The 12,822-nt window shown below is 34.8% G+C and overlaps 1 protein-coding gene across 6 annotated transcripts in view; it reads left to right on the top strand.

Moving 5' to 3' along the window:
- PTBP2 (polypyrimidine tract binding protein 2) overlaps positions 1-12,216 on the top strand; it is a 49,642-nt gene extending 37,426 nt beyond the window's left edge. For 3 of the 6 annotated variants that reach the window (XM_017827243.1, XM_017827238.1, XM_017827244.1), the window contains 7 exons: positions 1,423-1,618; positions 7,551-7,705; positions 9,157-9,190; positions 9,634-9,726; positions 10,101-10,317; positions 10,420-10,497; positions 10,634-12,216. In XM_017827243.1, the coding sequence (XP_017682732.1) occupies positions 1,423-1,618; positions 7,551-7,705; positions 9,157-9,190; positions 9,634-9,726; positions 10,101-10,317; positions 10,420-10,497; positions 10,634-10,766 (906 nt within the window). In that variant the 3' untranslated portion in view covers positions 10,767-12,216. The remainder of the gene's footprint in view (positions 1-1,422; positions 1,619-7,550; positions 7,706-9,156; positions 9,191-9,633; positions 9,727-10,100; positions 10,318-10,419; positions 10,498-10,633) is intronic. The other 3 variants (XM_017827242.1, XM_017827240.1, XM_017827239.1) reach the window with 3 other exon arrangements.
- The last annotated feature ends 606 nt before the right edge of the window (positions 12,217-12,822 follow it).

Genomic DNA, 12,822 nt, shown 5'->3' with positions numbered 1-12,822 from the left:
TAAGTATTTGTTGAAATGAAGTGTACATTGTCCAGTTTCTATACTTTTTTCTGTATGATTTTATTTTCCCATAAGTTGGAAGTTCTTATTATGTGGACTTACATATTTTTTTCCATTGACTGCTAATAGAGGTAATTCTTTTAAGTGATTTCATGAGCCCTGGAGATGTCAGCTGTGATAATACATTTTGTAGGGACAGCCTTGCTGGCCCAGACATAGCAGAGGGTTGTCTTCAAGATGTTCAGTTTCCAGATGTATCACTGTATGAAAACAGCTATGTTGCTTCCATAGCCAGCAGGCACACTAGGTTTGTGCAGTGCTTAGCTCAAAATAGTAAGTCTTACCATAACTTGAACATATTGGAAAGTACATTGCAGGTGTAACCAAGCTTGGGTCCAGAAGGGATATATTTCAGTCCATCATTAATGTAGAGAAATAAAAGATCTGATTTTTGTATTTGAAAATGTGGTTTATTTGGTTTTTTCACCATGTGTATATATATAAGGTTGTCTTATAGCTAACATAATTACTTGATTGAATGCTAGTTCTTAAGGTGAGTTGTATCTTCACGTTCTAGCATTTTTTAAGAATTAAACTGACTTTGTTACAAAAGTTTCCAATTTTTTAAATCTCCCAATATTTAATGTTAGTGCTTCAGCTGAAAGGAAGGTATGCCCAAAATGTAAATGGACTAAAATCCAGGTATATCAATTTGCATGATATATAGTGAAGATGGAGAAAACGTTTGTATTGGCTTTTTTAGAGACCGTTTTCATAGAGTTCTAAGTGGTGGTGTGTTCAGAGTTCATGTGAATTTCACTGTTCATAGGCATTTCAGAAGTACTCATCAATTGTGAAAATGGGATTTTTTTAAAAAAGTTAGTAACATCAGGTTAGCAGTTAAAGCTTGTCATTCCATTTTGGCACTAATTACCTTTAGTAGGAGAAGGAAAGCATGCAAGAACAGTGTATATATTGTGTTTTAACAGATAGCTGTCTAACATGGTAGTTGAGTCTAGATTTTATTTTTTTTCCTCAGGTCAACTTTCCATATTGAGTACTTATGAGATTCTTGATTTTTTTTTTATTTTTTTTTTTATCCCCCCCTTTGAGAAATCTGTTTGGCCTTTTGTCTGAATTTAAGCTGCACTGGTTAATTAGCTGTATTCAACAAACAAAATTTAAGTTCCACAGCATTAAAATGTTTGTTTTTGTGGTGCATAATCAGTTTCTAGGTAAAAGAGGTAAACATCGACCTTCCTGGAATCATTTTGAGAGGTTAATGCGTTTTAATCTTAATCGGTCTTAAACTAGACAGCAAGATGGATAAACATCTATACACTCACCCTGTTTAAAAAAAAAAATGTTTTGCAACCAACCTGTATTGTGTGTCTTTTAAATAAATTGTGATCCTTTTTACAGGCCTTAGATGGTCAAAATATTTATAATGCTTGCTGTACCCTACGGATTGATTTTTCCAAACTGGTGAATTTGAATGTCAAGTACAACAACGACAAAAGCAGGGACTACACTCGTCCTGACCTTCCATCTGGTGATGGACAGCCAACACTGGACCCAGCTATTGCTGCAGCATTTGCAAAGGAGACCTCTCTTCTAGGTACGATGCTGACATTCATTGTTCTGTATTGCAAAGCCACTTGATGAAAATGTTTATTAATCCTTCTAACAACTAAAGATCTTAAATTGCAATAGTATCCAAAGGCCCACTCAGGGTTCAGTCTATATTGCAGTCTGAATTATAGTAACAAATTATATTGTCTTAGAAGTACTGCAAAAATGAATGGGAGAATGCATGACAAAATTAGAAATGCAAAAAGTATTAGGAAAATTCAAAGTAGTACAACTTTAGTCCCAAATCTGTCCGTCCTTCTTTCATATGTTCCTGTCAGTTGCTACTGACCACCTTGCTCACTCTCCCACCAACTTTGTTAGAGAGACTTAACATGATTTGTGTGATTCCTTCATGCAAATGTTTGTAATATCAGATTATGAAAATAAGATTTTGTTGGTTACCTTCAATAAGGAAAGATTATGCTCTTTGGTTAAAAAACCCAAACACTATGGTGCTAAATCTGTGGATTTTGTGAATAAAAGGAAAAAATCTGTAGTTGCACTTCTAGTGCTATGGTACTTGAGTTCTAATATTCTGTAAGCCTTTGAGTTCATCATAACTTGGTGAAATGATCTGGGAAAAATACAGATGTATCTTATCTTCTGACTATTACCAAAATAATCAATGCATACTCCTACTTCTGTCAAATTGCTGTTTTTTGGTGAGAACACCTTTCACTTTTTAAAAATGTAATAGTACTCAGATAAAGAATCATTACTTCCATAAAAGCTGATTGAGTGTGTTGTGATCATTGTTCTTCCCACTTAGTCTTTTTCTTTTTTTTTCTTTTGTAATTTCCCGGTTTTGTTCTGAAGAAAACATCAGAATAACATAGATTTCATAGTTTTTTGTACAGGCTGGGCCAAATTCAAGTAAGTCTGTGTTAATGTAGAAAAGAGGGGCCTCTGTTCTCGGTATGTTGCAAAAGGTAGAAGACGCTTAGTGAATGATGTAAGCCCAGGAAGAGGATGAATATTATAGTTAGGGCTACTGAATGCTGTGCTGTATTTTCCCCTTTTCTGAAATCAGATTACCTGAAGGATACTTTTCATATCTAGTTGTAAAGTACCTACAAACCCACTTCCCACAAAGTGCTTGAGTTCACATCTCCAGTATGACTTGCAAAATGTATCACTTGCAGCTACAGCAAAAGTTCTGGAAAGTAAAAAAATATCATAGCAATCCAAAGTCTCAGAAAAACATGTAGCTAAAGTTTATTTTCTTTTTTTTCTCTTTTAACTTCCCATAGTTTAAATATTAAAATCTCTCATTTCGTGGTTCAATAGGGAAAGCGGATGAGTGTTTGTGAGGAAGTTTGACACTATAGAGATGAGTGCTGTAGAAAAACCCTTGAGGCAGTTAGTAATTCTTTTGTCAGCGCATAATGACTAGAATGTAGGCATGGGGCTGCAGTATGAGTAGTAAAAGGACAAAAGCAAAATAAAGATGCTTATTAAATGAGACCTGTAATACTAGGTGTTGTAAGGCAAGGATTTAGGAGAGGAGAGAGTAAAGATTCGTGAGTTATAAAACAGTGCCAAATGCAGCACTACTTATGTAACTCTAATTCTGACATTTTCCTGAATCCCGAGAAGTTGCTTTCTAGCCTCAGGCTTACTTACATGTTTCTTTGTATATAATACTTACAGTATGCATCAAATTAACAGGTTTAATTTGCTTGGCATAGTGAAATCACACTCAGAGGATGCTCGGATCATTGCATTACTCTAGATATGTTTAACTGGGCTTATTGTACTTTCTCCAATTATCCAAGTGACTTTAGCAGATTTTATTTTTTAGTGGTTTAGGCCTGAAAGTCACCTAGATGCTTTTGTGATTGTCTGCAAAACTACACAAGTTCTCTAACCTTTTGATTTTAATCACTCATTCTTTTGTGTATATTAAAGGTAGTTTCTAGTAAAATTATGAAGATGACAGTCATAATAACTAATTAAATATTTTATTTCTTACTCTCTGGATGCATCTCTTTAAACGTACTGTTTTTCCAAGCAGCAGGAAAATAAAAGGTACATGACATGAGTAACTTTCACTGCAGCTGTGAAACATTTTCAGAGCATCAGTGAAGTCAGTCATATTTATTTTGATGGGTAGTGGAGATTATATATCATGGTTGACTTTTTCTTCTATAAAAGCATTCATTGTTTTGAAAGAGACTTAAGGGAGCTGGGTACATTTTCTAACTGCTCGTTGCCAGTTGGCTGAGCTTGGTGTATTAACTCTTCATCCTCTGTCAAATGGGGATAGCTATTAGAGCAATTTTTTTAGATGGCTTTTTTTGCTGGTTTTACAGAATTTGAGCTCTGCAGCTGAAAAACTTCACAAAAAGACTCCACAATACTGTTGGTGCCTTAGTAATTTAGGGTAGTTGTTAGAATGGGAATGGCCTAGTTTGAATATGGAAGAACAGGGTTCTCATTCTGGGCTGCTCACTGTGTAAAAAGGCACAAAATGTAAGTAATGTAAATAAGAGGACAAAGGATAGAAAAACTCAAAACCTGAAAATATATGCTTGTGTGTAGAAATTATAGCTGCATTTTTGTTCAGATCTCGAAAGGAGAAGGGTGGGAAGACTTAAAGAGTCATAAAAGATGGAGGTTGGCAAACTATGATACGTGAAATGTGGCATCTTTTTTTATCTTAATGTCGAATTTCTTTCTATAATGCTGATAAAGATGCGTTCAGTGTATACTCAGTGTCTGCCATGCCCTATTCATATGTGATTCCTGGAGGGCGTGTTCCCCCATGAGAGAGCCAAGCTCTGCTTTGAGTTTAATGTGATGCTCTTCGGGTTCTTTTGCATGCTCAAAATGAATAACATGAGTTGAACCTGTGGCATTCTTGTAAAAATGCTTGCTGTAGCTGTTCTATGTATATAATGAGATCACTAACAGTAAATGTGGTAAGGACTCACTTCTGCCTTTTGCTTGTAATAAGCTAATATATGCTGGAGACTAGTACAAAACTTGGGTGCCTTTTTGTTTTTGGCTTTTTAACAGTATACTGTAATTCACGTGTCAAAAGTGAGATTTAGGTTTAACATAATTTTGTGAGTTGAGTTTTAGTGACAGGATGTGAATCTTGTTACTCTTGATGTTTAAATCTGCATTAATACTAAACCATTACATATCTCAATTTCCTTCTGGATAGAATTAACTCTCCTCTTCAGTAAACGTAACTTTAGGACGTAGTGTAGTAACACTTGCAGCTTCGTAAGCTGTTATGCAGAGATTTTAAAAGAACCTGTTATCTTCCTCAAAGCCACTCAGGCTAGGTATGAGAATCAGGTCAATATCTGTTACAAAAAGATGGTAGTTACTTGACATAGAGCCACGAAAAGGGTTCATAACAGGACCAGGGACTAAATCCAGTTCTCAGTCACAGTTGTGCTTACCTGCATTGATATGACTACCACTTCCTGTGGTTTTCACATCATCATCATGGCTAGGCTTCGCAAACGAAGATTTGGGAAGGCTCTATCCATATTTGCTACAGGCGCACTGGTGGCTTATGAGGCCAATACGTGACAGACATATCCGATTGCAAAAGGCACAGCAGAAAGACTCCTTAGATGGTGTATTCTGCAATACACGGTTCTTTCTGCGTTGCCACTTCCTGTGGTTTTCACATAAGTTCATACTATATCTTTAGTTTAGCTTTAATTTGCCTACTATTAAAATACCATTGCTAATTTGCATTTCATAAGTAATGCAGAAGGGTAAACTGAGGGAAGATAAATAATGTGACATGTATTTCAACTTCGTTGAGGAAAAAGATGTATAATATTTGTATGTTTTCATTAATATCTTGAAAAAACAAAAACCTGTAATCTATAGTTGTTGGAAGCTAAAATAAAGCTAGGGACAAAGATGTCTAATATTGGTTGATCATGTTGACAAAGTAGCTAACATTTCTAAGTAGTTTCAGATAAGTCCTCAAATCTTAAACAGTGTGTTACATTGTGACTAATAATCATAATAGAAGCTGTTCTTATTTATTAAAAATTTTTGACTTGCTTAAATCAAATGGCAAATCAGAGTGCAGTGGAGTCTACAGAACAAGAATTGTTTGCTGTGGCTTTGTAATTTGTCTGACCTTTCTGAGAAATGAGATCTATGTGTGCTATGTAATCAGTTAGAAACATATCAATCAAATAGATGATCCTAACCCACACGCATCATTACTCATTCATCTACTACATCCTTGGCTGTGATGAAATAAGGTGTCAGAAATCTTTGAGACTGTAAATTGGACATCTTTTCAATGAGTCTTATTATCTTTTGAAAGAAGGAGAGAATTACTAGTGGACAAAATGAGCTGGTTGCAAGTGAATTATCAGAAGCGATGTTTTTTTCGTTTTCTGTTTTTGTACCTCACATACGAAAATGTATCTATACTCTCCCTCCTCATTCCCTCCAAAAAAGTTACAGATGTTACATAAAAAAACCTTCGGATAAACAACAGCTGTATTATACTGAACCATGACAAAATATTTTATGTAAGAACTACTTATCACAAATACTGATAAGAAATAATACTTTACCCCCAGTTTATATATGTTTAATATTACAGCTGGAAATGTGTTGTTGTGCTTAGGGTTCATCTTTATCCCTTGCTGTCATCTCTGGCTTTCCTTGTTAACACTTTCTGCTAGTGCCCCTTTTAAGATTCTTACTAATCATTTTGAAGGATAATAATTCAAAAGATTTTTGTAGGAATAGTGTTAAATTAATCTTTGATTTTAACTGAAAATTAAGAATTTGAATTCCATGAAGAATTTTGCCTTTTAAAGTATGAATTACTCAACTATGCTGTGCCCAGCCAGGGAAAGAACCATTAAAACTTTACTAGTCGTCTCTAGATTCCTTTATTTCTAAAAATATTGGACTGGCTTAAAGCTTCCTAAGGCTAGGGAGAGGTGCCTAGACGTACTGGAAGATTTGATATGCTCTAGTAAGACATAGTAGCTTGACGTTTTCTAAAACTTACGTGACTGCTATTGACCTAGTATAAAATCAGTTGTTTTCCTTCAGGTGGACAATGTCGTACCTTACTGTCCTGGAAACATATTTTGCTAAATTAGTGCCCCTTTACTGGACTGTATATGATGTGCAAATACAGTGTTGATCAAATATGATAAAGCTGTTCCTATATAACTATGTATAGTGCATATTTATCACAAGAACCTTTCATGAATCCTGGGAGTGACACACTTGTCTGGTACTCCAGGGACTTGACCAGACAAAACCAACATGTGTCTACAGGGTCTGAGTTTCCTTGAAAGAATAAAAAATGAAAGCACAACTGAAGGTTCAGCTAATAGTTATGTGCTTCTTCAGAGAATTGGATCACAAAAGCCGTGGAGCATCTTGAATCTTGAATTTAGAAGGTTTCTTCCTCACCTTTATGCTGAGGCTGTGAGAGATACATACACCTTTTTATGTGGCCACCTGCGGTGTTGCATATTTAGTCAAGCATCAAATGGAATTGAGGAATGTCTCTCAAAGGGTGACGGAAAAGAAAGATGTCATGATGCAGAGAGCACAATTAGTGTTTATTCTCACAGATTTAATCAACGCTTACTTTAGACCACTTTGATAAACTAGGCTCTTGAAGCATTTTGGAGTGCAATGGAAACTGTTTTGGTACGCAATAATGTTGATTTGAAAAGAAAGTATTTTTACACCTCATAACTTTGTGGACTTGATCTGAATTAAAAAAATGCCACATTTCTCTTTCTCATGTTAATTTAGCAACCCATTTTACAACCATTTGAATTACTTTAAGAGTGGAATCGTCTGCTGTGTAGAGTGTTGTATGCAACACTTGTGTGTATATAGGATCTTCTTTTTAAACGACTTGTGTGTGTTTCGTAAAATACGCTTTATTTTAAAATTAGGGCTTCCTGTTGCAGCTGTTCCAGGGGCTCTGAGTCCTTTGGCTATTCCAAATGCTGCTGCTGCAGCTGCAGCTGCTGCTGCTGGTCGTGTAGGAATGCCTGGAGTTGCAGCTGGTGGCAATACAGTCCTCCTGGTTAGCAATTTAAATGAAGAGGTCAGTAAAACAATTTTACTTTTCTTTTCCACTCTTTAGTCACACTTCATTTGTCAGTATTTTATAATTTCTTTGCATTTGTCCTCTTACATTTGGATTTTAAGCTCGAAGTATTTTTTGTTCTTTTTTTTTTAATAATCCCCAAAGTTACTTTTAAAGCCATTATTGTTAAATACATTTGTTTTCCTAGGTAGCTAACAACTTAAAATATCCTTTCATAGTCAGCTACCTCTTTTTTCCTAAGAAAAATGTGGTAACTCCACTGCATGTTTGACATTTGAATTGAAAGCTTTATTTTTACAAAATAGCAACTGTGATTTCTGTTGCAATTGTAATCATGTAAACTAGAATTTCTGTTTTGTTTCTAATTGTTTGCTGTTTCATTTCATGCTTTTATCTCACATTTTGAGGTCTTAATTTATGTAAACTACTCTAACACATTTTTCTTTGAAGGTTCTCCCAAAGATCTTGACGAGGCACTCTTCCAGTCTCTCTTAGTAATTTTTTTTTCTTTGCAGTTACTCATTTGTCTTTAAAAAAAAAATGTGGTAGCAAAGCATTTTCACCTTAACTATATCTTTCTTGCTAACTCTGAAATCTAAAGGGATTAATTTAGTTTTGCATTTTTACTGTCCTTTACATTTATTTTGATGGCTGTGAAAGCTGGTCTGAAATGTGGGAAGTTTGTATCAGTCTAGCTGTTCCATTTTTAACTGGCCTCTGTCACTGTAAATCATGAAGCTTTATTTATCATCTGATACTATTTTGTCATCCACAGTCTTGCATGTTAAAATGTTTTAGATCAGAGTGCCATTTTGAAAAATTTTTTGCCTGCATTTCATAACCAGCCATGCTTACGCAGTTAAAGTTTAAATTTTAAAATTTCTATTGCATGCTTTTTTTAATTTATTTTCATGTTGAGATGAAATGCTGTAGTTTACTCTTAATATGAATGTACTTTACCCATATTTGTCTTGGGTGACTACATTTTACTCAGTTTTTCTTGTACAGTACATAAACCAACCATTTTCTGACCAAATTCCTGCATTTCCTATGTACTGACCTATATTTTATTTTTTTTTGTTCCCCACTTCCTTATTTTTTTTTTCTTCTGCATTGCTGTATTCCCTCCCCCATTTCATCCTTTTCCCTTTGTGTTCAACTTCCCGTTCCTTGTCTTTACCCAAATCCCTGTGCCCTTCCCTGTCTTGCCCTTCTCCTCGTCTTTGTCTGTGTTCCCTGTCTTCATTCCCTATGTTCATGCTTCTGTGCTTGAACAAAATGTTCCTCGGACCAACTTGCCCCAATTAACCGCCTTGAAACCATGATCCATGACCACCTCACCATTCTGCGGGAACCACCCTTCGTTATGGATGATCTGTTCATCTCCGCTCTTCCTCGACTCTTCTCTCTTCTTGTCTTACGCTGCTTGCTCTTCTCTCCTTCTAAAGATGGTTACGCCCCAAAGTCTGTTTACCCTCTTCGGTATGTTATTGTTAGCACTATACTTTTATTATTGATTTGATTTTGATTTTTATGGTTTTTGTTTGGTTGGTTTTTTGTTTCACCTTAATTCTTATTTGTAGCTAGCACTTTGGCTTAAAGTTGAATAGTAAATCTTTTGCTATTTTTCTTTTGCTGTTTAAAACTCTCCATAGACACAGTTTTTCTTTTAATGCATGCTAATATATTTTGCATGATCTTTAATTTAATATCATTCACATAGCTTTGAGGGTTTTTCAGAAATTATTCTTTTCAAAATTCACTATTCGAAATCTTTATCTCCTTTATTCATTTGTGAGTGTGTTGAGTTTGAGTGAGTGATCTTGTTGCTGTCTGAATGTTCCATTGATATGTCAAAATATATTACTTAGGTGACTGGCTTTAAAATGAACTTTTTCTTTTGGGTTACTTTTGACTTTGAAAAGGTGTTTATGGTGATGTGCAGCGCGTGAAGATTTTATACAATAAGAAAGATAGTGCTCTTATACAGATGGCTGATGGAAACCAGTCACAGCTGGGTAAGATTAGTTTTCTGTTTATTTTCTCTTTAGTCTAAGTATTTGGAAACTAGGCTGTTTAAGATCAGGTGAACTAAGTGTGTTTATATTTGTCAGTTTGTCTTTTATCCTGGTTACCCACCAGATCCAAAATCTTATTGCATGCACTTGTGTTCCAGAAGGTCTGCACGATATCCTAAATGAATTCAACAGCTGAATCACATTATTATCTTTAAATAAAATTGAATATTCTTGAAGCGTCTGCAGACCTAATTTTTGATTTCAGTCTTTTAGCATAATAGACCTTTTGATTTGCTTGGGTGTTTTTCTTGCTTGTGTGATGTACCACAAGCTATCGGAAGTAACACTCAATTGAGTAAACTTGTCTTTTTCAGCCATGAGCCATCTTAATGGACAAAAAATGTATGGAAAGATTATTCGGGTTACCCTTTCTAAACATCACACAGTACAACTACCTCGAGAGGGACTCGATGACCAAGGGCTGACTAAAGATTTTGGTAATTCACCTTTGCATCGCTTCAAGAAACCTGGTTCAAAGAACTTTCAAAATATATTCCCTCCTTCTGCAACACTTCATCTGTCCAATATTCCGTAAGTGTCCACTGTCAGTAAGCCAGTAATATTAATGTGCTTCACAACACACTGAATTGACTAATGATTCCCTGCTTATGCTTATTTTCCTTCTGTCTGTAGACCATCAGTAGCGGAAGAGGATCTACGCACATTGTTTGCTAACACTGGAGGCACTGTGAAAGCATTTAAATTTTTTCAGTAAGTAGCTTTTCTGCACATAGCTCTAACAGAAGAGTTTTTGCAGCACATCTTAAGAAAAAGCACATATCAGATAGCAAACATTAGAAGCAACCGCTGTGGTGTTCAAGTTCCTAATTCCGTTATTTTGTTTCAGAAGAGATCACAAGATGGCACTTCTTCAGATGTCAACAGTAGAAGAAGCTATTCAGGCTTTGATTGATCTTCACAATTACAATTTGGGAGAAAGTCACCATCTGAGAGTTTCTTTCTCTAAGTCAACTATTTAAAAAAGGCAGATTGAGAATGAAGGTGTATTGCATTGTTTGGTGTTGTCACCTATTGACTGTTCAGGAAAGTGGGGACCAGAGTTTGTCTTCTGTTTTTTATTTTTTTTCATGCTGTTATCATTCCTTGATTGTTTTCAAAAATAAAAAATTTAAAAAAATAAAAAGCAGTGATATTAACTGCTGTAGTCAACTGTTGTTTAGATAAACCATTGTTTTGTTTAAAAGATTTCAAGATAATACCACATTTTTTCAACTTAGTTGACGTACGTGCCTTAAAAAGGAAAACTAGTACTGCTGGAATTGCATAACTAGTAAAAAGCAAATTTGGTTGTCTGGGGCACATTGTTACATGATAATTTAAATATGTTTAGGCAGGGGTGTGTAAAAAGGTTAAGTTTTTGTTTCTCCTGCTTGATTTCTTTATCTGCTGGCTTGTCACTTATTTTTCTTTTTAATTGGATTAGATGCATTATGCTGACAGAGTAAAATTACATTATTTGATTTTTTGCTACTTTTTGCTTTGTGTTTTTTTTTAAAAGGCCTTTTGTATTACATTGTTCTGGTCTAGATTCAGTTATGAATGTAGGCATTAGTTAAAATTAACAAGGTACAGAATATTAATTTCTCAAAGGACAAAAAGTGACTTCTGTGACTTTGAGCCCTACGTGAAAAGCATTGTGGAATCTTAACCTTTTTGTACACACTCTTGTGGGATGTATCATATAAATGTCAGCACTAAGTAATGTCTTGTTTGTGGCTGAATATTTTTCGTAGATGTTTTTGAAGTTGACATGACTTATGTGCATTTCAATATATATTGCCATCTTTAGTTTGTAATTAAGATATGGAATATGGTTGTGGATTTCTGAGCATGTACAGACTGGTCAAGCTAGTTCAGGAAATGGTGCATGTATTTTTCAATGATGAAGAAAGTTTGCTGCAAATGCTTGCAGGAAATTTTGTGGCAGTTTCCTAAAACTGACAACCAGGTGGGACCAAAGTTTATGTGCCTTTAGTCTTAATTTACCTTGCATTGTAATATTCAGTTTTAATAAATATCTTCAAAATATTTTGTATTTAGAAATTGATCTGACTTTACTATAAACATGGCTCAGAATCTGCAGATCCACTTAATTTGAAAGCAGTTCTCTGTCAGTCTGAACTGTTACCTTGATTCTGTTTAAATGACCAATACTTTTTGAAATTGATGTACTTAGTTTCAAGATTCATAGATTCTGTTACCTATGTAGAGAAAAAAAGGTCATGTATATTTTCTATTAGTTGAGTTTTTACATCTTTAGAATTGTAAAATTCAGTATAGTTTGGAAGTGGCACAATTAAAAATTAATTTTCTAACAAAGTTGGGAGGTTTGATGGTTGTTTAATTTCATTTTGTGTGTACTCTGCTTACCTCTGTAGCATGCTCAATAAACACTTCTGTAGCTCTGTATTCACCTTTTCTGTCTTTCTCTGCTGCTTTCTATCTCTCTTCTTCTTTGTTTTTCACTTCTACTGTGCTTCTAAATTCATGTTTATTCTCTGCCAGGGTGGGAAAAGCATAATATTAAAAACTGCTCTTTATGGCTTTTTACCATAAATCTGATGCTGTGACAAATATCAGCTCTTTATTTTCAGAAAGATAGTGACCCCTTTGCAGGTATATGTGCATATTAAACATTTCCCACCCTGTTATAACCTACTGCTTTAAAGACATAACTTTTATTGTAGTTTGTTAGCTCTCTCTTTCTATCTTTTTAGTTTTTAAGCAAATTTATGCACTAATAGATCTCTCAGGTTTGCCATGCTCTCTTGCTGCAAGTTTCATCTTTCATTTTTTTTGTGTCTGCTAAAGATTTTCTACTAATCATATGGTATATTCATGGGTGAAAGTAACAAAATTTAACATGAGATTAGTGGACCATACATATTTGAGACCAGGATATTTCACCTTTTCAGAGCCATGCATTCAAATTAATGTGAAAACAGTTTGGACACTTCAATAGTGTTTCTTTATATTACTTTGAACTGATTGTTGTGGGTTTTTTTCTCTTCGATT

This window comes from Lepidothrix coronata, unplaced genomic scaffold (assembly GCF_001604755.1).
Source record: "Lepidothrix coronata isolate B3197 unplaced genomic scaffold, Lepidothrix_coronata-1.0 Scaffold136, whole genome shotgun sequence".
Taxonomy (NCBI): domain Eukaryota; kingdom Metazoa; phylum Chordata; class Aves; order Passeriformes; family Pipridae; genus Lepidothrix; species Lepidothrix coronata.
This window is presented reverse-complemented; position numbering and strand designations above follow the sequence as displayed.